Source organism: Mus caroli, chromosome 13, assembly GCF_900094665.2.
Source record: "Mus caroli chromosome 13, CAROLI_EIJ_v1.1, whole genome shotgun sequence".
Classification (NCBI taxonomy): Eukaryota; Metazoa; Chordata; class Mammalia; order Rodentia; family Muridae; genus Mus; species Mus caroli.
This window is the reverse complement of record NC_034582.1, coordinates 79,463,439-79,490,694: the sequence shown is the minus strand read 5'-3', so window position 1 is coordinate 79,490,694 and position 27,256 is coordinate 79,463,439. Positions and strand designations below refer to the sequence as shown.

Sequence of the window (27,256 nt, the reverse complement as noted above, 5' to 3'; positions counted from 1 at the left end):
AATGTGGATATTTGAGTGCTACCTAATTTTGGGAAAAGGAGAAGGCAAGTTTGTGATTGAAATTGGGGGCCTGACCTGAATTTTCAGGAATAGGGCATAGAATAAATTGAGAAGATTGATAAATAGAGGTGGTGATAGATAACCCAGTAGTCATTTCAAAGACCTGAATTCTAACTCGGATGGTTGATATGAAGTTGGGGTGTTGCACTTGTGGCTCATGAACTAAGCAGTAGTTGGGACTTTAGAGTACATTTAAAAGAAAATCTGCTCTAAGGAGGCCGCTGTAAGAAGCAGCATTTCGTTTTGATTTTAGCGATTATGAATCTGCTTCATTTTGTTCTCCTTTGCTAGCTGGTTTAGAAGAACACAGACCTTAGCAAACCAATACCTACATTTTACCCATCCACTGAATGAATGATACCTGCTCTTTTTACAGCTTTTCAAGTTTCTGTATATTGCCTCCTTAATTAGTATACTATATTATAGCAAGTAGTTCTCAAATTAAGTGTGTCAAAAATCACTGGAAGGCCCCATTTAAACACAAATGGTTCATTTTCTGATTCAGAAATTCTCGGATAAAAATTTCTTACACCTAATTGGTCAGAGTTTTACTCTGACTTCCAGCTCCCTTATACAATTTACTTTCACTTTCTCAGCTGACACCTTACACAAGAGGCAAGCACTACTACTGTTGAAATCAGTTTGATTGTTATAGACTGGGTATATAGGAATATGGAAATGTCCTGTCTGTACTTTGTCATTTCCCTTAATGGTACTCCTTCCCTCTTTCCCTAGTATTCTATCTCAGCCTCTTGCTATTCTTAGCAAGTTAGCTTGGTCAAACTTAATAGAGAAAGTATTATCAATAATCAGTGGCATTCAATGTGACACTCTCCAGGGAGAACAGAAAAGCTAGTACAGTACATGAATTCTAAAGGGCAAATTTTTAACACCGATAAATTTCAAGCAACCAGCATGATCTCTCTATATGAATGCCTGCTTATATACTATCTGCTTTCATATTAGCAAACTATAGATTCAAGGGTGCCAAATACAAAAATGTCTGGAAAAAATTCCACCTGAATAAACTTTTGCCATTATTCTAATAATAACGAAATAAATGATATCTAGATTATATTAAGAATTGTGGATAAGCTAGAGATGATTTACTGTGTAAATGGGAAAATGTGCACAAATTATTTAAGATAATAATTTTGTAACTCAACAGGGCCCTGGAACCTATCCCCAGGGAACACCAAAAGATAATTCTAACAGTTGAGTATGTGTTCATGAGTTTATATATACACACAAGTACGGGAAATAAAACTTTTTCCTAGGGTTCATTAAGGGTGACATCGATCTGTCAAAGTTTAGACTTGTAGTGTGCCTTTGGTATGTGTTGCTGATTTTTGCATACAAACTAGGACAAAAATATATTGAGTTATGACTTCGGTGGCACTTTTCCTCTAAATACTACATTCCTTCTCCAAATATATGTGATACAAATATACATTCCTTCAGCCAAATATATGTGAGGGAGCCATTCGGTGAAGAGAACTTATGTATATAGTGGTAGAATTGACCTTCATACTTTCCATGGCTTCTTTCGACCGTTGTTTTCTCGGGTCCAAGGATCTAGGCTGAAATGATTTTACCTAAGTTATACGGTGATTTATATCATGCGACGGAAAGGAATAAACCATGAATACTGTTTTGACTTCTGTTGCCGACTGTACGGGCAGCTAAGGCCATTTTTCTACAAGTTACAAAGCAGTGAATGGACTTCCTGGCGTCATCCTTTCCTTCCCACCGCCCCCTCGTCCCTCCAGTCCCTCGGGCCTGGAGATGAGCTATCTTCCTTCTCTCCCTGTAAACAAAGCCGTGAGAGGTAGGCCTGCACGGAGCCCGGTGGCGTGGAGGGACGGCCGCACCACACGTCCCGCACCCTTCAGTGGGAAGGTGTGCCACGCCTCCGCGCGCGCCCGCCGCTTCCTGCCCAGGCTGCTTTTCCTTCTCCTCTGTCCCGACGCGCTCCCGGAAGGCGCCTGCGCAGAAGCCCCCGCCCCGCCCCTCCCTTCTTCCCGGCCCCGCCCTTCTTTCTCTCCCGGGTTTCGCTCCGGAGAGCCGCAGGTAGCCCGCAGTGGAGTCGGGCTCTGCGGGCCCGCCCCCTTCCTCGGCCCCTCCCACTGCTCCCGTCTCCAGCCGGCGGAGATGAGGCTACGGTGGCTCTGGCTTAGGCAGCCCCACTGGTGGCTGCGGTGGGGGCGGCCGGAACCTGGGCGTTGAGGCGCGGCGGCGGCCGAGGCGGCGCTGCCTCAGCCGCTGCAGCGGGCTTCCCTTCCTCTTTAGCGTAGCCAGGAAGTTTGGCGCCCCTGTGCATGTGTGCGCGTGAGTGTGGGTGTGCGCGGCGAGGCTTGCCTAGCGTTTCTGCAGGCGCTGGGTTTTTTTGCCCGCGTCGCTTCCCGTAAGCCAGCCAGCAGCCGCGGAGCTTGGGGCTGTGGCCCGGGGAGGGGGCGCGGCGGCGGGCGCTCTCCTTTTGTTGTTGTTTCCTCTGCCTGGAGAGCTGAAGGGGGACGCGCCTGGGTGGGGCGGTTCGCAGCCGGGGCCTGCTGGCCCCCGGGGCTCCCGGGCGGCAGGGTAGCTAGAGGAGAGCGGGCTTCAACATGATGGCGGCCGAGGCGGGCAGTGAGGAAGGCGGCCCTGCGACGGCCGGGGCCGGCGGCGGCGCGGCCACGGGCTCCAGCGCCTACTCGGCAGCGTGCCGGGTCAAGTTACCCGCGGCCCTGCCGGTGGCAGCCGCCCCTTGTCCCGGGCTGGCGGAGGCCGACTTGGTTGCGGCCCTCGGTGGCGGAGCCGCGTCGGGGTCCGGGTTCCTGGGGACCGGACCGGTGGCCGGTGTCTTGGGGGGCGCCGCGCTGACCGGCAGTGCTGCTGCTGGCGTGGCTGGTGCTGCGGCCGCCGGACCTGCTGGAGACGTCGCTTTCACCAAGGGGACTCTGTCTTTGCCTGCTGAGACGCTCGGGCCGGGCGGCGGATTCCCTCCTCTGCCGCCGCCTCCTCAGCTGCCCCCTTTGGGCTCCGGTCTGGGGACCGTGGATGAAGGTGACTCCCTGGATGGACCAGAATACGAAGAGGAAGAGGTGGCCATACCGCTGACCGCACCTCCCACTAACCAGTAAGTCAAACTGCTGTTGAGGAATTGTGTGTAAGAAGTGGGAAAGAAGGGGCCACACATACCGTGCTCCTGACGCTGTAATTTGTTTGTCAAGTTTTGAAGTTTCAGGTTCCATATACAGGGGTTTAATTTGATCAGTCATTTTCCCCTACAGGCACTCTTCCTGGCGTCTTCGTATGTTTATTGCTCTTCTGGGAAGACGTAAAAGTTTTTAAGATGGGAAGCATGGGAAACTGTATTCAGTGGGAACCGGATATGGTTCTGCCCCTTCCTAATTGAGATAGTGTCCGGGATTCAGCAGAACTTGGCTCTATAAAGGCAACCGCTGTCTATTGTAACTCCAGTGCTCCCTGCTGAAGCTAGATACTTAGCGAGAGGCGTTGAGTACAAGTATTTAAATGAATATATTAATGTAAGTTGCAAATTCATTGGTCAGAATGTTTTGTTTTTACTGCAGCTGCAAACTCCTACTTAATGTCTGCTGGAAGCGTTGCGATTCATAAAAACACTAGATCTCTTTAGAGAAGTGGAGAGAAAAAAGAAGTTCTGTGAATTACAGATGTGATTAAGAGCCCCCAGACTGAACACTAACTTGTTCCTTAGAACTATTAGATTTATTTATTTACATATAAATATATGTAATATGCAAATATGTTTTTATATATTTATTATATCCATGACAGTAAATATATTAAATATTTTTCCTCTTAGCATTTTGTTAGTGGAAATTAATTTGGTAGTTGATTGTGACATGATCAGGGCAAATGGCTCTCCCTCTAAAGTTAGAGTTCTCTCCTTAAAGTGTTCTTTTCATAAGTGAAATGGGTATGTATTTACAACTGTAGGTTGATCTTGATGAAGGGAAAGTGTTGAGATGGAAAGTAGTAATAATAGGGCAGAAATGTTTTATAGATCTTTCACATCAATCATAATTGACCCTTAGAATTTCAATAGCATTGGTGCATATTAGGGAAAAAAGATTCGTTTAATATATTGACACTTTCTAGACACTTCAGAAGAGGCTTAGCTTCTTTAAGAGGCTTAAGAAATGACTTTAAAATAACCAGGGAGGCATTTTGTAATGCTAGTCCACTTTTGATTAGTATGGGTATTGTATTGTATCATACTGTAATTTGAAAAGGCATTGGTCAGAAGGCTTTGTTTTTGATGCATTTGTAAATTTCAACTTAGGTTTATTTTGATACTAGCCAGGTATGGTGAGAGGATGTCCTGTTTCTTTTAATGTTATTTGATACAAAAAATAACTTTTCATTCAATTTTTTTCTCTAATTTGTATCTGTGTATTTCAGTCTGTCAGAAATGTTCTGAAAGGCTTAAAAAATTGCAGCACACTGTACATACTTTTGAAAACAATTATGTTTTTATTATAATAAAATACAGTATTTAATGCTGAAAGAATAAAGTATTGTGCCATTTTTGTAATTGAGTTAGGCATATTTAGAATCTATTTTTTAAAAAGCCATTTGAAGTTTTAATAATTTTATTTTATGGGTATGAGTGTTTGCCTGCATGTATGTATTTGTGCTGTGCCAGCGTCTAGTGACAGAGGCCAGAAGAGGGCATCGGGTTCCCTAGACCTGGAGTAACTGGTGGTTGTGAGCTGTTCTGTGGGTGCTGGGAACCAAACACTGCTTTTCAATAGGAACAGCAAGCACTCTTAACTGCTGAGTCATCTTTCTAGTCCCAGGATATTGCTCTTAAATTATTTCTAATAAAGTCATTTTTTATTTTATTTTTTAAGACAGGCTCTCGTTCTAGTATAAGATGACCTAGAATTCTCTTGTAGCCCAAGCTACCCATGAAGTTGTGGTGAACCTGCTCAGCATCTCAAGTACTGGGATATAATAGGCTTGAGACATCAGATTCACTTTCTAGTTTCTAATAGGTTCTTAAAGAGGAATTTAACATTGACAGTAAAATTGAATAAGATTTTTAGACTTAAGTTTTAAAGAAAAAGCATGATTATTTGGGAAAAATTTTGTTTGTGAGAAGTCTATTAGTATTTTCCTTATTTTAAAATATATTTAGGAATAAATATAAAGTTTAGTAAGTGTTCATATTAAAAATGTCATATGTATATATGTGTGTATCTATATCTTTGTTATTTTGAGGTTACAATTTAATTATTTCTTTTCTCTTCCTTTTCTCCTTTCAAACCCTCTCACATACTCCTCTCTGCCCTTCTACAAACCCATGACCTCTTTTTAAAAATTGTTACTTAATGCCTTTTTTTATTTGTTTATACATACACATTTACACACACATACACACACATACACACACACACACACACACACACACATATATTTCTGAGTATAACCTGTTGGGTCATGTGTACATAATTCTTATAGTGCTGTGAATCAAATCCAGGGCTTTGTACATAGTAGACAGAATATCTGCCACTGAGCTATCTAGACAAATTTTCTAGTGTGCCTTTAAAATTTACTACTAATTATACAAGTCCACTTCTTTTTTCCTTTTTAAAATAAGATTTATTCTCATGTCACAGTCCACACTGAGTTGCCAGGAAGCTCAGTGTGTGTTCAGGAGCCTCAGGTGCTCTAGTGAGTGATTCCATTTTCATCTCTTCTATTTGTTGTGTGTGTGTGTGTGTGTGTGTGTATGGTACATGGATGTGTGGTGTGTGCTCAAATATGTATGGATTCTCTTGCCTGGGCGTGTGTAGTACATAAAACTGTCAGGTGTTCTTCTCTGTCATTTTTCTCCTTATTTCTTTGAAGCCAGGTCTTTCTCCAAACCTTGAGCTCAAATTTATTTTGGTTAGGCTAGCAGCCAGCACATTTATTTACTATCTTCCAATAAATAGCCTTCCCTGCCCCCCATAAAAATATAATTTTCTTTTCATAAAACTGTTTAGTAATTCTTTTGGTATACAAATACCCTTGTTAGCTAGTTATTTTATAATTACCTTTTTTTTTTTTTTTTTTTTAATCAAGGTTGAGAGATGTTCCCCAAGCTGAGCTTGAATTTCTGGGCTCAAGTGATCATTCTGTTTGAGTTCCTGAACAGCTGAGATTATAGGGAAGTCCACCTCACTGGTTAAAATAACAGTTTTACTTATTTTTTTTATTTACTTGTTTGGGATAAGCTCTTACAATGTGGTGCTGGCTGGTACAGGGTTAGAGATTCTCCGAGTACTTGGATTGTAGGTGTGTACCACATGCCACGCCCAAATGCTGCTTTAGAACAGGGCTTCTGAAATATTTTCTATTCTTGATTCCCTTTTGCTCCATTTTTACCATGATGTTAAATATCTAAAATAGGTATACTAATCAAACAATCGTTGATGATGACGTCAAAGGGAAATTTATTTTCAACAGCTCTTTGATGTATATATAATTTATTAAAAACAAGCAAATTGCAAATTAAGATAAATTTGTTTATTGTCATCTAAGGAATTAAATCTTGGCTGAATATTTGATATTGTAGGATATAGAACATCTTTGTGACTGATCAGAATTTTGATTTTATAGTTGTCAGTGCTGAGATTGTTTCTCATGGGAGATACAGGGTAGGAGAAAAGCAAATACAGATGGCTTCTATAAGTATAACATGGTAAATTGCCTTTTAGTTATATATTTCTTACCACATATATAATATGCATATAATATTACATATACATTTTAGCTTCTGTTGTCTTAATAGTTTTTAAGAGCATACTGCGTACCAGTGCAACTATTTGAGTGTCTAGATACTGGTACATCGGTGTAGAACCTTGAAATTACATGTGTGGTTTTTTTTTTTTTTGGAGTGAGTTAAAAAGTTATTATAACAGTTTAATTATCACCTCCTTGTTTTAATACATTTTAGAAGGATTTGAGACATTTTGGTGATTGTATTTTTTAATGAGTTAAAAAATGAACATCACAGGGGAAAAAGTGTAAATATGAAATGTAATTGGAAGATGAAGGACTGTTAGAGAAATAAGATAAAAATTAGTCTATAGAGATGTATAGGTAATCTTTTCAAATTCAGAGTATATTATTTGTTGACGAATTAAAATAATGAAAATAAATGAAAGAAGCATATTAGAATTTCTTATCATAATTTTATTAATTTTTTCAAAAGTTTGGTGATTATCTTTCGTATACTTATATTCATCTTTTTCAACTATCTATTGATAGTTGATATTGTATTCGGGATACAGCAGTCATTATGTCAGAGGGAACCCTATTTTCAGGTTCTGAGTAGCTTATTTATATTCACATTACTAGGTAATGGTAAATCAGAATATCAAGCTGTTGGCTTTGTTTTGTTTTGAGGGGTAACAAGGCAAAGGCTTAGTACCCTGTATTTAGTAATATTTGCTATACACACACACACACACACACACACACACACACACAGAGTCATTCATGCCTTCCTCCTTTCTTGCTATGTAGCTCAGCTTCCCTGGCTTTGAATTAGTCCTTTGCTTGTTTCATCTACTGATTCTGGGATTACAGGTTCTATCATCTTGCCTGGCTTACAGATTGTTTTATTTAATTTTTATAACTCTACAGTGAGAGTTGCTGCTACACTAATGTGTAATCCTTGGAAAACTTGAGTGATGGAACTGGAACTGAGTGATGGAGAAAACATAGATTATTTCTTATCCTAAATACTTGGGGCAAGAATTTAAAATTTCATTTTTTTCAAATTCTGAAATGTGTATATGAATTTTATAAATATCACTTGAATATCCTGAATTTAAATCCATTTAAATATTTGGTATTTTAGATTAGAGATACTCAGCATTACTTTCTTCCCTTTTCCTTTCCTTTCCTTTCCTTTCCTTTCCTTTCCTTTCCTTTCCTTTCCTTTCCTTTTCTTTCTTGTCCCAGTCTATGACAGAGAACACACACACACACACACACACACACACACACACACACTTACTTTAAACATTGATAATACCTCAAAGCTAGCAACCTGTCATTGGTATTCTAGAGTATGTTCATCTTGAGGCCCTAATCCCCAGTGTGACTTATTTGCAGATAGAACCTTTAAAGTGGTAAATTATATTAAATAAGAGCATAAATAGCATGGCTTACAACTCCAGCAGGACTGCTGGCTTTTAGGAAGAGATGCTGGGTGTGTGCACATACAGATGATAGTTCATGTTAGGGTACTGAGAAGTTTACCGTGTGTAAAGAGAGAAGCCAATTTTGCTAGCACCTTGGTCTTTTAATTTCTAAGTTGCAGAACGGTCATACAATACCACTGAGACTGGAGTTTTGTTTGTTGTTGCTTTCTTTTTCTTTCTCTCTTTTTTAATGGCAACCTGAAGTAAACCATGGTTAATTCTGCACTTTAAAATTGGTTTGGATGATTTTTGGAGCTGATTAAATAAACATTGTTTGAGAAAAGAATTATCATTTTATTCCTTTTTTCACTGTAGGAAAATTAAAGCTTGTCTTATTTTACCCTTTTTTTTTTCTTTTTTCTTTTTTTCTTTTTTTTTTTGTGAGTCAGTGACATTTCTATTTTGGCTATATCTGCATTGACAAGATATGGCACATTCATGGTAGTATGGAAGTAGATTATGTCTGTGTTAAAAGAGGAAATAAATTTAAGTTCATGACTGTTAATATATGAAGACCCTTCACATGATTATAGTAGTTCCTATGGGTGGGATATTACTACAGCAAATTTTCTGTATTTTGTGTTTTAACATTTAATCTTTTTATTACATTTTTTTTTATTCTCAAGAATTTCATTTATGCATACAATGCATTTTGATGCCTTATACTCCTTCCCTTAACTACTTCTAGATCCACCTCCATTCTTTGTCAATTTTATGCCTCTTATGTCTATTGGTTTTTATTTGTGATGCCCATATATGCGTAGGCGTCATGCCATCCACTAGAGCATGGCTGATCTACCAGGAACCACGTCCTTAACGAGATCTGACCCTTTCTTTACCAGAAGGTGTCAGCTGTCAATAGTTGCTAGAGGTGGGTACCACTCTACCAGAATGTTGACTCTCCTGATTGTTTGCAGGCAACCATAGCTACTTTGAGTTTATGATTCAGTCAGTAGTCCTGTCATGCCCAGAAGATAACAGTTTTGCCCCAGTCTTTCCCTGACCTCTGCCTCTTTACATCCTCTGTTCTAGGATGTTCTCTAAGCCATGGAGAGGTTTATGATATAGATATCTGATATATGGCTGAGCACTTCACAGACACATATTCTCTGTACTTGGACCAGTTGTGATTTTCTGCACTAACTGCTGTTCATTGTACAAAGGAATTTTTTGGATGATGTCTTGAGAATGCGATTTAATCTGTGTGTGGGTATAAATTTTTTAATGAAATGTTTTCCTATTTTTTGTGTGGATGTTTGCATTTATGGGGGTACACACACCATAGTTCGTGAATGAAGATCAGAGACAGCTTGTAGGAGCTGCTTCTTCCTTACCACCATGTGAGCCCTGGGGATTGAACTTAGGTCAGCAGGTTGAGCGGCGGGTGTCTTTACAGGCTGAGTCATCTTACCATCCTCAGCCTTACTTTTAACATCGTCATTATCTAATTTATGTGCCTCAGTCAAGGAAAAAGACTTAGAAAGATTCCTCTTAATGCTTGTATTTTTTTGTAGGTGTAACTACTTAGACTGAGCTCACTGCTAAGTACCTTGTTATAACAGAATCATACCCTATGTCATGTCCTATCAAAATATTGATCTTTCACTCTTTAAGCTAACATTTCTCGTGAGGTGACTGATTGTACCTTAACATGACACTAAGAAAGCAATCACTGAGGCAGGCATGGTGATGCATGCCTATAATCCCAGCCCTCAGGAGGCATAGGCAGGCAATCTCTGATTTGAGGCCAGGCTAGTCTATACAGTGAGTTCTAGGACAGCCAGAGCTACATATTGAGATCTTGTTCAAAACAAAACAAAACAAATCAATCAAAACAACAACAAAGCAGTCACCTTTTTTTTTTCAATTTTTTTATTAGATATTTTCTTCATTTACATTTCAAACGCTATCCGGAAAGTCCCCTGTACCTTTCCCCCGCCCTATTCCCCTACCCACCCACTCCCACTTCTTGGCCCTGGCGTTCCCCTGTACTGGCCATATAAAGTTTGCAAGACCAAGGGGGCCTCTCTTCCCAATGCTGGCCGACTAGGCCATCTTCTGCTACATATGCAGCTAGAGACATGAGCTCTGGGGGTACTGGTTAGTTCATATTGTTGTTCCACTTATAGGGTTGCAGACCCTTTCAGTTCCTTGGGTACTTTCTCTAGCACCTCCATTGGGGGCCCTGTGTTCCATCCAATAGATGACCATGAGCATCCACTTCTGTATTTGCCAGGCACTGGCCTAGCCTCACATGAGACAGCTATATCAGGGTCCTTTCAGCAAAATCTTGCTGGCATATGCAATAGTGTCTGNGTTTGGTGGCTNATTATGGGATGGATCCCCNGGTGGNGNAGTCTCTGGATGGTCCATNCTTTCNTCTTAGCTCCAAACTTTGTCTCTGTAACTCCTTCCATGGGTATTTTGTTCCCTATTCTAAGGAGGAATGAAGTATCCACATGTTGGTCTTCCTTCTTGATTTTCTTTTGTTTTGCACATTGTATCTTGGGTATTCTAAGTTTCTGGACTACTATCCACTTATCAGTGAGTGCATATCAAGTGACTTTTTTTGTGATTGGGTTACCTCACTCAGGATGATATCCTCCACATACATCCATTTGCCCAAGAATTTCATAAATTCATTGTTTTTAATAGCTGAGTACTAGCAGTCACCTTTTTAATCTCTGTATTATTATTTTTATTTTTTATTTTTTGGTTCTGTGCTTTTTGAAAGTAACTGTTTTGTTTCTGGAGATTATGATAAAATCACATCATTTCACATACCCTTTCCTCCCTCCAAGACCCTGCCATGTAACCCTGTTGCACTCTGTTAAGTAATTGTTGTTACATAAATATATATCTATATACATATATATTTCTAAGTACATAAATGAGACCTGCTCATTTATATAATCTTAGTTGTATATATATGCTTGCAGGATAAACGGTTGGTATGCTAGTTCCTTGAGGAAGGTTTGTTTTCTCCCTCTCAACATTCCTTAGTTGCCTGTATTCTTTGAGTAAGGTTGAGGCCTGCTGGGCTTTCCCCCATTGACATTAGCATGTCTGCTCTTGTTATTTTTCAGTTCAGGTTTAGGCAGTTATGTTGGTGAGACTTTATGGGGTGTAGCTTCTAACATTCCTAGAAGACACAGTCTCACAGCAAACTCTGATTTTAGAGCTTTTCCCCCTTTTCAGCAATGTTCCCTGAGCTTTAGGTTCAGGAGATGTTTTATAGACGAATAGACTGGGACTAGGCTCCACAACTCTACATTTTGATTGATTATGGTTCTTTGTAATGGTCTGTGTTGCAAAGAGAGGTCTCCATGAAGAGGGATAAGAACTACATTTACTGCCCATTTGAGAACAACTATTTAGAATGTTGTCGGGAATTATGTTGTAAAGTGGTGATTGTAGATTCTCTTCCAAGATTCATGACTTCACTAGCCCTGGATAGTTGGCTTGGTTTCAAGTACTAGGCATGATTGCATGTTGAGTGGGCCTTAAGTCCAATTAGAGAGCTGTTAATTGCCTCCAAGGTATGCATACGACTACTGTAGCCTTAGGGCTGTTGTTCCATACTGGGTACTGATGTGGTTCATAGGTCTGTTGGTTGCTTTCCAGCTGTGGAAGCTGCATGGTGTCTTTTGGAACTACCATGAAAGCTAGTACTCAAGAGAAGTCATTCAAGTCAGTTCCAGATTAAGCTTTCTGTATATTTCATCTAAAGGGCAGGGTGTCTTCAGCAGTAGAGACTTAATCAATAGCAGTAGCCCGTGATGTTTTGGGAGTCTGGGACAAGTTAGACTAACAACTCAAAGGAGGGCTTTTCATGCCTGCTGTTGGATTTTTGTTAGATGATCTTTAGCCCTTGGAGGGAATACTGCCAACTCAGATGAGAGTATATATGAGCATTATAGGATTTTTCTGGTTTTAGGTAGATAGTAGTATGATTCTTTGTAACTTTTCAACATTGCTACTGTTATTCTGCACTTTTCTCTCCTCCTCTTGTATTTATCTCCCTAGCCCTTCTCTAAATCAGAGGTCTGCCTTTTGTCTTGTTCCCCAGTCTAATCACTTGTACCCAGCTCTGCCTCTCTATTGCTTCACCATCTCCCTACCTTGGCAATGGTCCCTTTTACTTAATTGGTTTTTACAGTTACCCCCAGATACACATATGCAGTCATATCTGAAAATTTGGCTTACTAGAGCCTCTACTGAAAGAACAATATGACCTTTGGATTTCTGGATCTGGGTTACCTCACTCAATATAATCTTTTCTAGTTCTATTCATTTATCTGCAAAGTTCATAATTTCATTTTTTTTTTTACAGCTACATAGTATTATATAGCATATGTACCATATTTTCATTATCCCTGTTGGTTGCAGGACTTTAAGGTGATTAGATTTCCTAGCTGTTGTACAGTTAGCAGTAATGAACATGGATGAACAAAGTTATCTTTGAAGTGTCTGTCATGTTCTTTGTGTGTTCTTTAAGAATAAGCCAAGGACTTAGCTGGGTCGTATGGCAGATTCATTTTTAGATTTTTGAGAATTATCCACAGGGACTTCCAGTGTCTGGACGAGTTTGCAGTCCCACCAACTGTGAATGACCGTTCCTTTTTCCACGCATCCCTCCAGTTTTTGTTATCACTTGTTTTTGCTGATCTTTGCCATTCTGATTGGGATACGATGAACTTTCAAAGTTGTTTTGACTTGTGTTTCCCTTACCAATGATGAACATTTTAAAAGATATTTCCTAACTGTTCCTTTTTCTTCTTTTGAAAATTCTCTTTTCAGATCCTAGGCCTACTTCTGAATGGTCATTTGTTTTGACTTTTGTTTTTATTTTTTGAGTTCTTTATACATTTTTTATGTAAACCCACTATCATATGAATAGTTGACAAAGATTTTCTCACATTCTGTAGGATTCCTCCTCACCCAGTTGATTTTATACACACACACACACACACACACACACACACACACACACACATACATGGTTGTGCAGAAGTTTCATGATGGCCTATTTGTTAATTTTTGGTCTTAATTCTTGGATAAATGGAACCCTATTCATTTCCTACACTATTATTATGAAGGGCACTGCTTATTTCTTTTAGCAGCTTCAGGGGTTCAGTAAATAGCTTTTTGATATGATGGCCATTTTGACAATGTTAATTCTACTAATCCACGAGCATGAGTTGTCTTGTTTTCTTGTGTCTATCTCTAGCTCCTTCAGAGATTCAAAGTTTCATTGTAGAAGTTGATCACTTCCTTGGTTAGGTTGTTCCTAGATACTTTATTTTCTTTAAGGCTATTATGAGTGGTAGTGTGTCCATGGCCCCTTCTACGTGTTTTTTATTGGTTTATAGAAAAGCTGTTGACAGTTGATTCTGTATCTTGCCACATTGCAAATTTATTTTTAGTTTCTAGAAATTTTCTGGCAGAATTTCTGGACTCTCTAATGTATAGTATTATCTATAAATAGTACTTTGACTTCTTTCCCTATTTGTATCCCTTTAATTTTCTTTTTGTTGCTTTGTTGCTCCAGCAAGCATTTCAAACACAATTTTGAAAAGGAATGGAGATGGTGGGAATCCTGTTTTATTTTTAACTTTAGTGGGAATTTTAAAAGCTTTTCTCAATTTAGGATTATATTGCCTGTAGGTTCCCCATGTAGAGCTTTTTATTATACTGAGGTATGTTCTTTCCAGTTCTACATTCTCTAGGATTTTTATCATGATGTGTTGGATTTTTCAAAGGCCCATTCTGCAGCTATTGATTTGATCATGTGATTTTTGTCTCTAAATCTATGTGCCTTAATTTATTTTTTTGGCTTATGTATGTTGAACCATCTCTATACTAAGGGATAAAAGCCAACTTGCTCATGTTGTATAATCTGTATTGAATATTATTGAGCCTATGTTCATATGGGATATTGTTGTATCTTTACATGGTGTTAGAGTGACAGTGTGTTCTGTTTGGTGCTTTGTGTGCCTCTTGTATAAGTAGGTGTATGCTTTCTCCTTACTTTGGGGTTGTTTCCTTTTAAGATCTTTTCGAGGTTATGAACTATGCCACTGACTGGGATTCTTCTCATTCATCTGTGCCTGTAGATTCTAAGATTGATCTTTTCATGGTGGCTTATATTTCCTGTATGCTTCATTCCTTTTATAAATTTATTTTTATTTTATATATTTATGTATTTATTTTTTAAATCTCCTATTTCTTGTGTATTTGGTTTAGATCCTTTATTTATCTTTCTGGCCTGATATTTTGTCTTCTGCTTTATTCATTCTACTTGTAGGTATTTTGTTTGAGTTTTATTTTTTCTAATGTTTTCCAAAGTTAGTTAATCCTCATTTCAATGAAGAATATACAATGAATGTGATGTAATTTATTCTGGTTGGAACTTTGAGAAGGATCCAGCTTATCCTGCATCCCCAGAGTGGGCTACTGAGGGCACTGGCCTCAGAGCACACATATCACACAGCACAAATGAAACAAGGAGGGCCACTGTGGTATAGAGAACATACAGAGAGGCTGTGTGTGTGTGTGTGTGTGTGTGTGTGTGTGTGTGTGTGTAGAGAATGAGTAAAAAAGAGAGATAGGTACACTTCACAAATAGGAATTATTAGAAATACAAGCTAGCTTGAAAAGGACACATGATATAACATTATAAAACTACTTCATTTAAAGGAATGTCTCAGTCCAGAGTTTGCAGTGCTTTTGGTGTTTACCCAGAGAAATCTTATAAAATAGTATTATTTATGTAATAGGAAACACTTACTATTTGGGTGATGATAGTACATTAATTATTTCTTTTACAATATATATGTATCACTCCTGCAGTGACAGTTTAGAAGAGTAAGTATGACCTTAGGCAAAACACATTTTTAAAAGTCCTCAAACATTGACCTTCACTTTATGTTGTAGGATTTTTGATCATGCTGTAAACTCTGAAGCTTTTTGTTTTTTGTTTTTGTTTTTGTTTTTTTTACCTGAAAAAAACCTGTTTCTAATTGAGTTTTGGCTCAGCCCTTAGTACACACTTTAATCCCAAACAATGAAGGTAAAATTAGTTGTAGAACGAAGCACCCATCCTTGAAAGTGATGTCTAAATGAGTGGTAGACAAAGTGATGAATCAGAAAAAGATTTGACAGAATAGAATATGCCCAATTCTCATGAGAAGAGAAAGGAAAGGGAAACTACTTGAGGGAATAATGCAGAGAGAGAGAGAGAGAGAAAGGAGCCATTTTTTCAAGGAGAGTTTTGCAGAGGTAGTTGAAGACAGAGTAAACTAGACTTAGGTGAAGACAGAATGAGCCAGGAAATGAGAAGAAGGCAGAAGATTAGAACATATTGCTACAGTTAGTTTGAGGCCAAGCAAAGTAATTCATTCAGTGGCTGAGAAAGAAGCCAGATCAGTCAGCTTGGAGAGTTGTTTGAACCAGAACAGCAGAGTTGAACTAGCCCAACAGAGTTCAGAAAGAATAAGACAGGGTGAGGTTATTCAGCATTAAGTCTCAGAGGCTAGAAATATTCTAGGCCTAAATAAGATTGTATGGAGGCTGGAAGCTTCCAGGACTAGGTCTAGGTTAGCAGATCAGGGAGACAATTATTATAGGAGAATAAAAATTACATTTGCAACTTATGATATTTGTACTTATTCTTGATTATGAGAATCTAAAATGTTACTTGTACTTGACTCTTTTAAGCCTCCTGTAGTCTTCCTCTGAGTTTTCTAGTTGGATTTTGGGTTTTCCAGTTCCATCTTCATTTTAGCTTGAGCCCTCTTCATAGTTTATGTCTTTATTGAGTTCTTTTCTAAGTCCTATCCTGTCGTTGTGATTCCCATCAATCTCCATGTGATTTCTTGAGCATAACTCAAGTGTTCATTTTCCTTAAGTTCTTACTCTTAATTTCGGTGGGCTGTTTTTTAAATTAATTCATTGTGTGTGTGTGTGTGTTTCTTCTTTAAGCTTCTTGAAATTTTTTTTTCTTTTGGATGAAGCTTGTGATTTTTCTAAAATTCTGTCTCTTGGATAATTCTCATTTGATTGACATTTCTACAGAAATAGTAGATTTTGGAGAGGTGATACTGGCTTGATATTTCATATTGTTCCTAATTTGGAGATGAGATCTGGGCCATGTGAACTTCATTTATTAGTTCTAAGTTTGATATGGACAGAGCTTAGGTCAGAAGAGAGGATGCTTGTGGGGGTCGAGTCTGGTTGGTGAATTGTTTGCGTAGAATGAAGTTAGGTTGACAGGAGGCTGGGCTGTTGTGGTCTAATCTTAGACTGGTGGTACATCTGGTTTGGTGGAGAGGTTGGATATGCATCAGAGTGGACTGTGAGTTGGGTAGGCAGGACCAGTCTTGGTGGGAGCCTAGAATTTGGTTTCTGAGCAGGCCTGGGTGGCCAGACTAAGGTGGGGCACTGGATGGGGACCTGGGAGCCAAATCTAGCAGGGTGCATGGATGGGCGGGGTCAGGGAGAACCTGCAGACAGAGGAGAAGGGTACACAGGGTTTGACTGTGCTGCAGTAGTAATATTTTATGTAACTAAAGTACAGCATCAAACCAAGAAACTAACATAATCCACTTACTCATGTTTCCTTAGCTATGTACATGTATATTTAGTCCTGATCAGTTTTGTTACATGTGTAGGTATATGTAATTATCACCACACTAGAAGTAGAGAATAGTTTTGCTATCACCAGGCTGCTTGTGATGTTCTTGTGTGACTAACCTCTCCCTCCTTCTCACACTTTTCCATAACCTCTGGCAACTACTTAACTGCTTTTCATTTTTTCATTTAAAGGAGGTTATATAAATGGAACCGTAGTATGTTTAACATTGACATTTGTCTCTCAGGAAAATGTTGTCCAGCTTCAACAATGCTGTTGAATATACCAATATTTTGTTCTTTTTCATTGCCAGTTAGTTTTGTGGTATTTACAAAGATACAAATGTAACAATGTAACCATTCAGTCACTGGTGAACATTTGCCTCCCTTTAGTTTAGGCTACTATGAAAAAATGCTGCTGTAAACCAAAATTCCTTGTTATATTAAATAAATGCCCATGAATACAGTTTCTGCATTCTGTAGTAAGTGCATATTTGCTTTCTGTAAGAAGCTGCCCTCTGTTTTCTAGCATGTCTATATCCCTTCTTTGTGTGTCTTATTGTATCACACTCTGCCTTATTCCCTTGCTACAGGGGGTCCCACTGAACCTGGAGCTAGTCTGTCCACCAGCAAGTCCCAGCAGTCCTTCTCTCTTTGCCAGTTACAGCACAGTGGGTTATAGATGCTCATAGCCATGCCTGACTGTTTGTGTGATTTATGGGATCTGAACTAAAGTGTTCTTGCTACCTATCTCTTTAGCTTCTTGCTTTATCTCTTGCTCATCTATCTCTTTAGCCTCTGCTTTATCCTTTTTTAATCCCACTAGCAATACACAAATGATCCTGTTTCTCTCTATCTTGACCAGCATTTAGTATCACTCTGTTAATTGTAGACTTTGTGATAAATGTTCCTGATAACTCATTAGGGTTTCAATGAACTGATTCCTAATGACTAACAGTGTTAAATATTTTCAGGAGCTTATTTGCTTACCTATATATTCTCTCTGGTGAAATATCTTTGTCCCATTTCTAGTGGTTTATTATTTCTAGTACTGTTACTTAAAACAAAAACTCAATTTTTAAATTACATTCTTACTTTCAGGTGTGAGTACATTTAGGTCCCGTGTTGCACAAGGAAAATTTAGAAGACAACCTGTGGGAGTTGGTTCTCTCTTCACAGTGTAGGTCATAGGTATCAAAATTAGATTGTCAGGTTTGGTAGCAGGTGCCTTTACCTGCTGAGCCACCTTGATTGCCATTTAAAAAAATTCTCGTTTAGGCTTAGATTTTTTTTTGTTAAGTTTCAATAACTATATATATATATATATATATATATATATATATATACATTTTTTCCCTAAATTTTAGTTACTTGCTTTTTGTGTATATGCTTCACAAAGATTTTCTCTCAGCCTGTAGGTTGTCTTTTAGAACAAGCACTTTCTATGCTAGCACCGGACAAGTCAGGCTTTTTATAGAATGTGCTTTTAATGTTAAGTCTAAGAGTTTATGCTTAGAATAAGTCACATAGATTTGTTATGTAAATTTTGAAGATAATGGCAGCATTCTTCTTGTGACACTTAGTGACTGAATAATTCTGATCTCATAATATGGAGAAGAAATTTTCTTTCTTGCATCTTTTGGAAGTTTATGAAGTATTTCTATTGATTGATTTTTAGATATTTAGTAAAATTCATCAGTGACACTATCTGGCCCTGGACTTTTAAAAAAAGTTTTGAATTAGGAATTTAATATAAATATAAACTATCATCTTATTTTTGTTGCATGATTTTTGATGCATTTATATTCTATTTGGTTTAGTTTATGAATATATAATTCTCTAATTCCTGTGTGTGAGTATGTATATATGAATGGATGTATATAGGTTGTGTGTGTGTGTGTGTGTTTGTGCGTGTGCAGTGGAAGCCAGACAATAATCTTGGATATACTTTCTTAGGAACAGTTTTTTTTTTTGTGTTTTGAGACAGTGTTTCTTTCTGGCTTGGAACTCTACGAGTACCTTAGGCTGGCTGGCCAGCCAAGGAGCCTGGAGTCGGCCTGTTTCTGACTTCCCCCAAACACCTGCTTATAAGGATGTGCCAATGTGCCCAGCTTAAAAAAAATTATTATTTAATGTGGCTAGAACTCAGGTCCTTATATTTTCATGGGTAGCATATACTATTTATTATTTAGCTATTATTTAGCTATTTATTATTTTTTATATTTATCATTTATTCATTATAATATTTATTATTAATTATTATTACTTAGCTATTTAGCTATTAATAGCATTCATCTATGTTAATTATTTTCTGAAAAATTGGTATATAATGATACTCTTATTTCTAGTGTTGATAATTTTTATCTTTCCCTTTGTTAATCTTGTTAAGTGCCAGTTTTGTTGATAAGATAGAATATAATTATTTGTTTCCTTTTGTTCTATGTCATTGTTTTGAGACAGGTCTGACTATGTATTGAGCAGCAGCTTATAGAAATTTTTAGACACCTTATTTCACTCTAACCCTTTTGTTTTTTTTTTATGTATAAAGCAGATCAGTATATAGTGAGCTTATTTATTTCCTCATATCAGTTGTGTTTGAGTGACAACAAAAACATGGATTAGTTTAGTATCAGAATTACACAGAAGCTTAGATTACTGAGGAGAAAAGTTAGCTTTTGGACCAGTTAGTACTAAGTTTTGTGGACATGTTATGTATCTTATGTACCTGTGGGAAAATCAAGAGAAGAAAAAATACAATAATATAGATGCTTACTGTGTTTGGAATGCCACAGAAAGGTTTACATATTGTGATGAGGGTATGTGGGAGATCTATGTAATCCTATTAAGTTTTCAAGATAATTTTACTTTTGTTTTATATGTTAGATATGTATCTCTCTTTTCTATATCAATCCAATCAGTTATTTTTGTTCCAAACACTACTTTTCTTTCTTCCTTTTGGAATAATATGCAAATTTTCTCCTTTATCCTATCTTTTTCGTCAACCAACTAACATAGGTCTTGATCAATATTTTTATTTCAATCTAGGTAAATATTAAGGAATTCTGAAATACTACGTGATATAAGTCTAAAAAGAAAGCCTAAAGTTTAAAGAATGCCTTTTACAGTTATTACTTGTGATGTGTTCTAGTCTCATTCTAATTTTGTCTACTTAAAACAAATGTTGGCAGAAATCAGTTGGATAAAATTAAAATAAAATTATATGAATTTCCAAAATGATCTTGAACAGTCTTAGACTCATTCTTGAAACCCTTTTGTGACTATCCTTGAACAGTTTGATGCAGACCCTTACAAATTGTGTTGCACCCTACTTATAGTCCTTTCTTTTGATTTCCTGTTTACCCTGAGGCTTGTGTGTTCAGCAAAACAATGTCACCTTAACCTCTTCTTTAGTATGCTGTTTCTTGTGTGCTCTACTGCTTTTTCTACAAGTTGGGGAGTTTTATCTCTCTCCATTGTCTGCTCCTCATGTCTGAAATACCCATCTTCTACAGTGATTGTGGGATAAACCTTCATTCTTTTGACTAACAGGGCAGCATGAAGGTACTATGATTAACTGGAAAACAACAACAACAACAACAAACAAACCAAATTTTGTTCAAAACAAGTGTAAAATATAGTTTTAGAAAAATTAACCTCCTATATGTCAGTTAAGTTGATTTGTGACACATTATAGAAGCTTTGTGGTTAAAAAAAAAAAAAAAAAAAAAAACCAACTTGGCAGCAGCCTGTCTGGTGGTACTAATTTAGATAATAAAATTATAGAAAAAGACATGGACTCTTAGAAACTGCAGTTTTATCGAGAGTTAGGTTGTCAGTGATGCATTCAAACCAGTGTGCTTCTTCAGTCTAAGGATGAAACCTTCTTGGTGCAGCTATTTTATTGTTAGTATTCATTTTGTACACGAGTTACTCATGCTTTTATGAAGACTGCATAAGCAAAGTCCCCCATATATTTTCCCATTAATTAATTAATTAATTAATTCACTTTACATCTTGATTGCAAGTTCTCTCCATTCAGTCTTTCCATTCCCCCCTTCACAGGGTCTCCTGCCAGTACTCTCACCCTTATCCCCTTCACCTGAGAAGGAGGAGGTCCCTCCCCAGGAACCAACACACCTTGCCACCTTAAGTTTCTGCAGGACTAGGCACATCTTCTCCTACTGAGCCCAGACAAGAATCCTAGTTAAGGGAGGCACAATGTCAGCCAACCCACAGACAGGCAACAATGTCAGTTGTTGGTGGACCCCTGCTCTAGTTGTTGGTGGACCCGCATGAAGACCAAGTTGCACATCTGCTACATATGTGCTGTGGGGCCTAAGTCCAGCCCTTGTATGCTCTTCTGTTGGTGGTTCAGTCTCTAGGAGCCCCTTAGTGTCCAGGTTAGTTGACTGCTTTTGGTCTTCTTGTGGAGTTCCTATCTCCTTTGGGTTCGTCCCCTATAAATTTTATGTTAAAAAATTTAAAATTTGCTGAAAACTTTTAAAAATACTTTAATAATATACTTTATGTCATACTTGAATAATAACCTTGGCATTATGCATATATGCATTATCTATGCCAAAACTAATTGTAGTGATTATATCTTAAACTCTTAGGTCTTAAAATCTCAAATACTTCACTATGTACTGTTATAAGAATAAGAAAACCTTAGTAGTTAAACATAATCATAAAATTAATATAATATTCAGATATTTTTAATTGTTTCTAAAATGGTATTAAATTTTTTTAATATCGCAGGGTGGTGTTGGCACTTGTCTTTAATCCCAGTATTCTGGAGGCAAAGACAGGTGCATGAATTTGAGGCCAGCCTGGTCAACAAATGGAGTCCCAGGACAGCCAGGGTTACATAGAGAAACCCTGTATCTATCAAAAACCAATTACAAAAAAAAAAAAAAAAAAAAAAAGGTCACATTTACTTCCCACATTTCTTTAGTTTCTCTTTATTAAAACCTAGAATAGTTTTCTCAGGTTTTTCTTTCTTTTTCAAAGTTGTCTTGTGGTTTGTATCTTACTTTGTAGTTGAATTTAGGTTGTTGATTAACATAACACCTGCTGTTATGTTAATGGGTTACATATATTAGAACTTGATTGCATAGGATATAGTATGAGATGTTCCATGACTTCTGGTAGTCACTGATATTTGTATTGATTCCATGGTTTTGCTTTTCCATTGTGTCATAATGATCTAATTACATAGCCCATAGCTTTTTAGATGAGATTGCTTCTCTTAATGTGAACTTAATATTTTTCCATGTTCTCACAATTGGGTAGTATATTTCTTTTTAACAGTGACTAGTTTTCATTATCTGGATGTACCCTAGTTTAATTTTAGTTTAATTTTATTGAGCTACTGAAAGAAATCTTGGTTGCTTCCAAGTGACAGTAAATCAGCCAGAGTCATGTGTACTTTTTGTTGTTGTTGTATAGAGTCATTTTCATTTAACTAGGGGAAAACACTGCAAAACTCGATTGCTACATTGTATAGTGTTTTAATTTGTTTTCTGTTGCTGTCACAGAGTATTTGGGAGATGGATACTTTTTAAACAAAAGATAAATTTTAAATATATTTAGGTAGTGGTTTTAGAGAGTGAAAGTTCAGGATTGGACTGTTCTATCTGTATGCTGGTATTGGAAATCCTGGTAGCTTATCACACAAAACGACAGACCAAGGGGAGAGAAATGGCTTTTTGTAAAATGGGTCAAACAACATGGTAGCCACACTTTTAGAAAAGTACACTCAGGAGATAACTACCGCTAAGACTCACAATTCCATTCAGGTGAAGTGCCTCCAATGAGCAGTGAACCCAGTATTTTCCCCTAGGTTTCATTTCTAAAAGGGTCTGCCACTTTACCCCTTTTCAGTGCTGGGCAGTAGGGCCTTGTGTATGCAAGCCTGAGGTCTGTCTATAGCCCCTCTAATGTCAAACCTTCAGAACCCTTGAGGGAATCTCATCCAAATCATAGTATATAGTATACTAGTTTTATTGTTGTAGTGATTTTATAGTGCCAGCAATGTATTATGCACAATATCCTTACACTAGTGTTCCTACTGTTAACTAAAAGATAAATATATAAAGCAATGACATTCTTTTTTCACAATTTTTATGTGTATCTTTTTGTTCACTTCTCTCTTTAATGAGTAGGCTGTAGCCTGTAAAAATATTACACAATTATTATCAAAAAGAATACTACATAACAGTTATTACAAAGAAATGTTCTTAGGATGAAATCTTGATAATAGAATAGTTTACCATAATGCTCATTTTACAATATGAGAACTTATTTTCTTTACAGTGTGCTTCTAAACAGTGTGGCTAGCAAAGGGACTTACCCTCCACGCATATAGAAATATTCGTAAACACTGACAATGTTTACTTATCATATTTCATGTAGTTTTAGATCTCAGTTCTGTGTTCTTTTTATCTTTAGAGTATCTTAAAAGAAACAAGACATTAGACACACTGGTAGTTTTTAACACATAAATTGTTGTATTAAATAATTATTTTTCATAAATGTTAGCTAACATTTACTAGTGAACAATATATGGGCCTGGTGTATTCAGTATTGAAATATTATTCATTTGATTGTTTTAAATAGCTATATACACGAAGATTATCTTTTTCTCATGTGAGTATAGGAAGATTATATATTCAAAGGATGAGTATGCTTCATCTAAATTTTCAAATTTGTGAGTAGCAAATTACCATAATTTTATTATCCTTATGGAATCTATAATGATATATGTTCCTTAATTTCTCATTAATTTTTAACTTAGCTAAAGGATTATCAGTTTTTTGGATGCTGATAAGAATTAATTTAAAAATAGGCATTTTTTATGTTGTTTTTCTGATATGTATCTTCTTTCACCATGTATATACACGGCTCTTAGGTCAGAGGGCATCAGAACCCCAGTAATTTTCAACATAAAATTGAATTGAACAAGTCAAATAAGATTTCTTTTTTCTTTTAAAGACAAGGTCTTACTGTGTAGCCCTGGCTGTCCTAGGACCAAGTCTGGCCTTGAGCTCACAGAGATTTGTCTGCCTATGCCTATTGAGTGATGGAACTAAAGATGTGTACCACAATACCCAGCTCAAACAGGAACTTAAAAAATTTCTTTTATTCAACACTAGGATTGAATCTGGGACCTGATATATACTAGGCAGATAGTCTACCACTGGGTTATATACCCCCAGCTTCAAAAAGTAATTTTAAAAATTTGTCTTAGGGTTTCCATTGTTATGAAGAGACACCATGACCAAGGCAAATCTTTTTTTTTTTTAATATTTTTATTAGGTATTTTCCTCATTTACATTTCCAATGCTATCCCAAAAAGTCCCCCATACCCCACCCCCTACTCCCCTACCCACCCACTCCCACTTTTTGGCCCTGGCATTCCCCTGTACTGGGGCATATAAAGTTGCAAGTCCAATGGGCCTCTCTTTCCAGTGATGGCCGACTAGGCCATCCTTTGATACATATGCAGCTAGAGTCAAGAGCTCCTGGGTACTGGTTAGTTCATATTATTGTTCCACCTATAGGGTTGCAGATTCCTTTAGCTCCTAGGGTACTTTCTCTAGCTCCTCCATTGGGGGCCCTGTGATCCATCCAATAGCTGACTGTGAGCATCCACTTATGTGTTTGCTAGGCCCCAGCATAGCCTCACAAGAGACATATATATATATCTGGGTCCTTTCAGCAAAGAGTTGCCAGACCAAGGCAACTCTTATAAAGGACAACTTTTAATTGGGGTTAGGTTACAGGTTCAGAGGTCCAGTCCATAATCATAAAAGAAAGCAGGTCACATACGTCTAACATCACAGGATTTACATTACCATTCCAAAATGTTACAGTGAAGAAATACTGAACAAAAGCAAGACCAAAAGCCAGCTGGTCAAACTCACAAACTCAGCATCTCCATGTCTGATGTAATAGCTCTCTTCAGATCTCTGTCTCCTTTCATTTTTCTTGACTTGTACTACTCCCTGTTAGCAGCTTTCCTCAGCAGCTATCCCATGGCCCTGGCATCTTGAGTATTTTGGGGACTTCGAGGCAGCTTCAACATTACAACTTCTTGTTCCGATGTCTTGGATCAACACTTGATCTTATGGTATCCTCCAAAGGGCTTGGGTCACATCTACTCTCTATAGCACTCCAGGGTAAGGTTGTCTTCACTTTTGCTGCTCTTCTTTGTAGTCATCCCATGTACTGGCATCTCTGATTCACTGGATTTTCTACTGCCACTTGGCTTCACCAATAGCCTCTCATGGTGCCAAACCTCAATTTCTTTGTATGACCTCTTCAGTCCTGGGCTGTTAACTGCAACTGAGGCTACACCTTTACCAATGGCCTTCACTAGCCTCTCCCAGTGCCAAGACTTAGCTGTTCTCCATGACCCCTTCATGCCTTCAGAACCAGTACCGTGTGAGTGATTTTTACACATTACCAGGTCCAGCTGTAGCATTGAGGTACAACCTTGGCTATCTCTGGAATACAGCTTCTTTGTGCTCTCAGAAAATACTTCCTAGATTTCACCTCAGTGACGATGATCACTAATTTCTTAGTTCCAGCTAACCAGCATCAATTGTCCCAGTAGTTTCCTACTCCTGACTCCAAAGCCAGAGCCACATGGCCAAAGCTGCTGAGTTCTGCTGCTTGCTGGGCCTGGAATGTTTCCCCCTTGTTCTATTACATTATCACCAGCTTTCTGTTTTCACCTCCTTCACTGCCTAAGCTTGGATGTCCTGGAACTTGCTCTGTAAACTGACCTTGAGCTAAGAGATCTGTATGCCTCTACATTCTTCAATCAAAGATGTGTACCACACTATGCCTGGACCTAGATTTTCATGGCCACTATTTCTCAAGATCTGGATCAAAAGCCTGTCTTCCAGCTTCAAGATTTGGATCACATTTTTGGAATGTAGTTCCTTATTCAGTTACAAAAGCATAAAAATAGGTTTAGTATGATGGGATCTTGCCTTGAGGTCACCACTCCCTTAATCTGATTATGTCTTTGAACAAAGGATCCAGCTCCATTCTCCTTCTTGGTGCCCCTTTATTCTTTGAGCCATACATTTTGTACTTTTCCTTTGGAAGTTTGCTAAGCTTGAAAATGTTTTTCATAAGACTAAACCAGAGAACAAAGTCTTTGCTGGGCTTTTAGAGACTTCCTTTGTCAATACAATTAATATAAATCTCTTCACCTTAGCCTTAGGCAGATTCTTCAGACAAGGGCATGAAGGAGCCACGTTTGTCATCACAATATAACAAACAGTCTCTATGCCACATACTGAAATTCTTCTCCACTGAAATCTCTTGGGCCAAGTCTACACAGTTCAAATCATCCTCAGCACCAAAATGTCTTCCATATTCTTATACTGGTGGCCTATTAAGCCCCACTTAAAACATTCCTCTGTGTCGCATCCAACTCGGCCAGCAAGAAAGACTCAACCACCGGTTCTTCTTAAAGCAGTTTTACTCAGGCAGCTTCTTTCTTCAAATCCCCCAGCCTCCCTGGTTACAAGTGTTTTTCTCCGCTCCAACCACAACCACACCCCCACCAATCGCCACAGGTCACATCACCTCACCAGGCAGGCTTGCTCAGCCAGTCAGGGATTAAGGGCGGGCCATCCACCAAACATGGGCTTGTTTACAGCCTGGAATAGATTTCCATCCGGCTGGCAAGGAAGTCCGGAATGGCTTCCCACAATTCCCCCTTTTATATTTTTTTGAACAAGCTCCGTGGGTGAAGAGAGAGGTCTGATCCCCAGTGTGCAGAAATAGGGGCCATGAACAGGACTGACTCTTAGACTCACAGGTTTTTACCCAGAGCAACCCTGACCTGCTCCCATGCCCTTTTTCCTGGGGGAAGGACACTAGGACACTCAACCCTCATGCAATCAGATATACCTCCCAGAGATTGTCAAACAGCTTCCAGACTAACCTCTGTGCAGTGCTTAGCCGTACAACCCTATGGAGCAATGGGTTCATTGTTCATTCTTCATGACAGCAAGCCAAATCTGAGGTGACTGCCTGCTTCCACTGTGGCAAAAGCTTGCACCACCATGGCGACAGTGTGGACCTGGGCATTCCGCAAACGATACATACACCATACACCCAACATGCATGCCAAAACAAGGGCCACAGCGAGGGCACCTATCCCAGTCCATTCTTTCCCGATGCCAAGCCAGGATCCACTCAGAATTCACGGTGACAATCGCCGAGCGAAGCTCATTCATCTTGCCATCAAATTTTACAGTCCAATTTAAACACTGACAGTATTCCCCATCTGGGTTCCGCACCCATCAGGGGCAGACACATGC

General features: G+C 38.3%; 1 protein-coding gene across 1 annotated transcript in view; it reads left to right on the top strand.

Annotated features, from left to right (window-relative positions):
- Window positions 1–2,083: 2,083 nt before the first annotated feature.
- Window positions 2,084–27,256, top strand: part of Rasa1 (RAS p21 protein activator 1) — an 82,336-nt gene continuing 57,163 nt past the window's right edge. Inside the window, exon 1 of the mRNA XM_021180504.2 lies at window positions 2,084–3,175. Coding sequence (XP_021036163.1) covers window positions 2,664–3,175 — 512 coding nt within the window. The 5' untranslated portion in view covers window positions 2,084–2,663. The remainder of the gene's footprint in view (window positions 3,176–27,256) is intronic.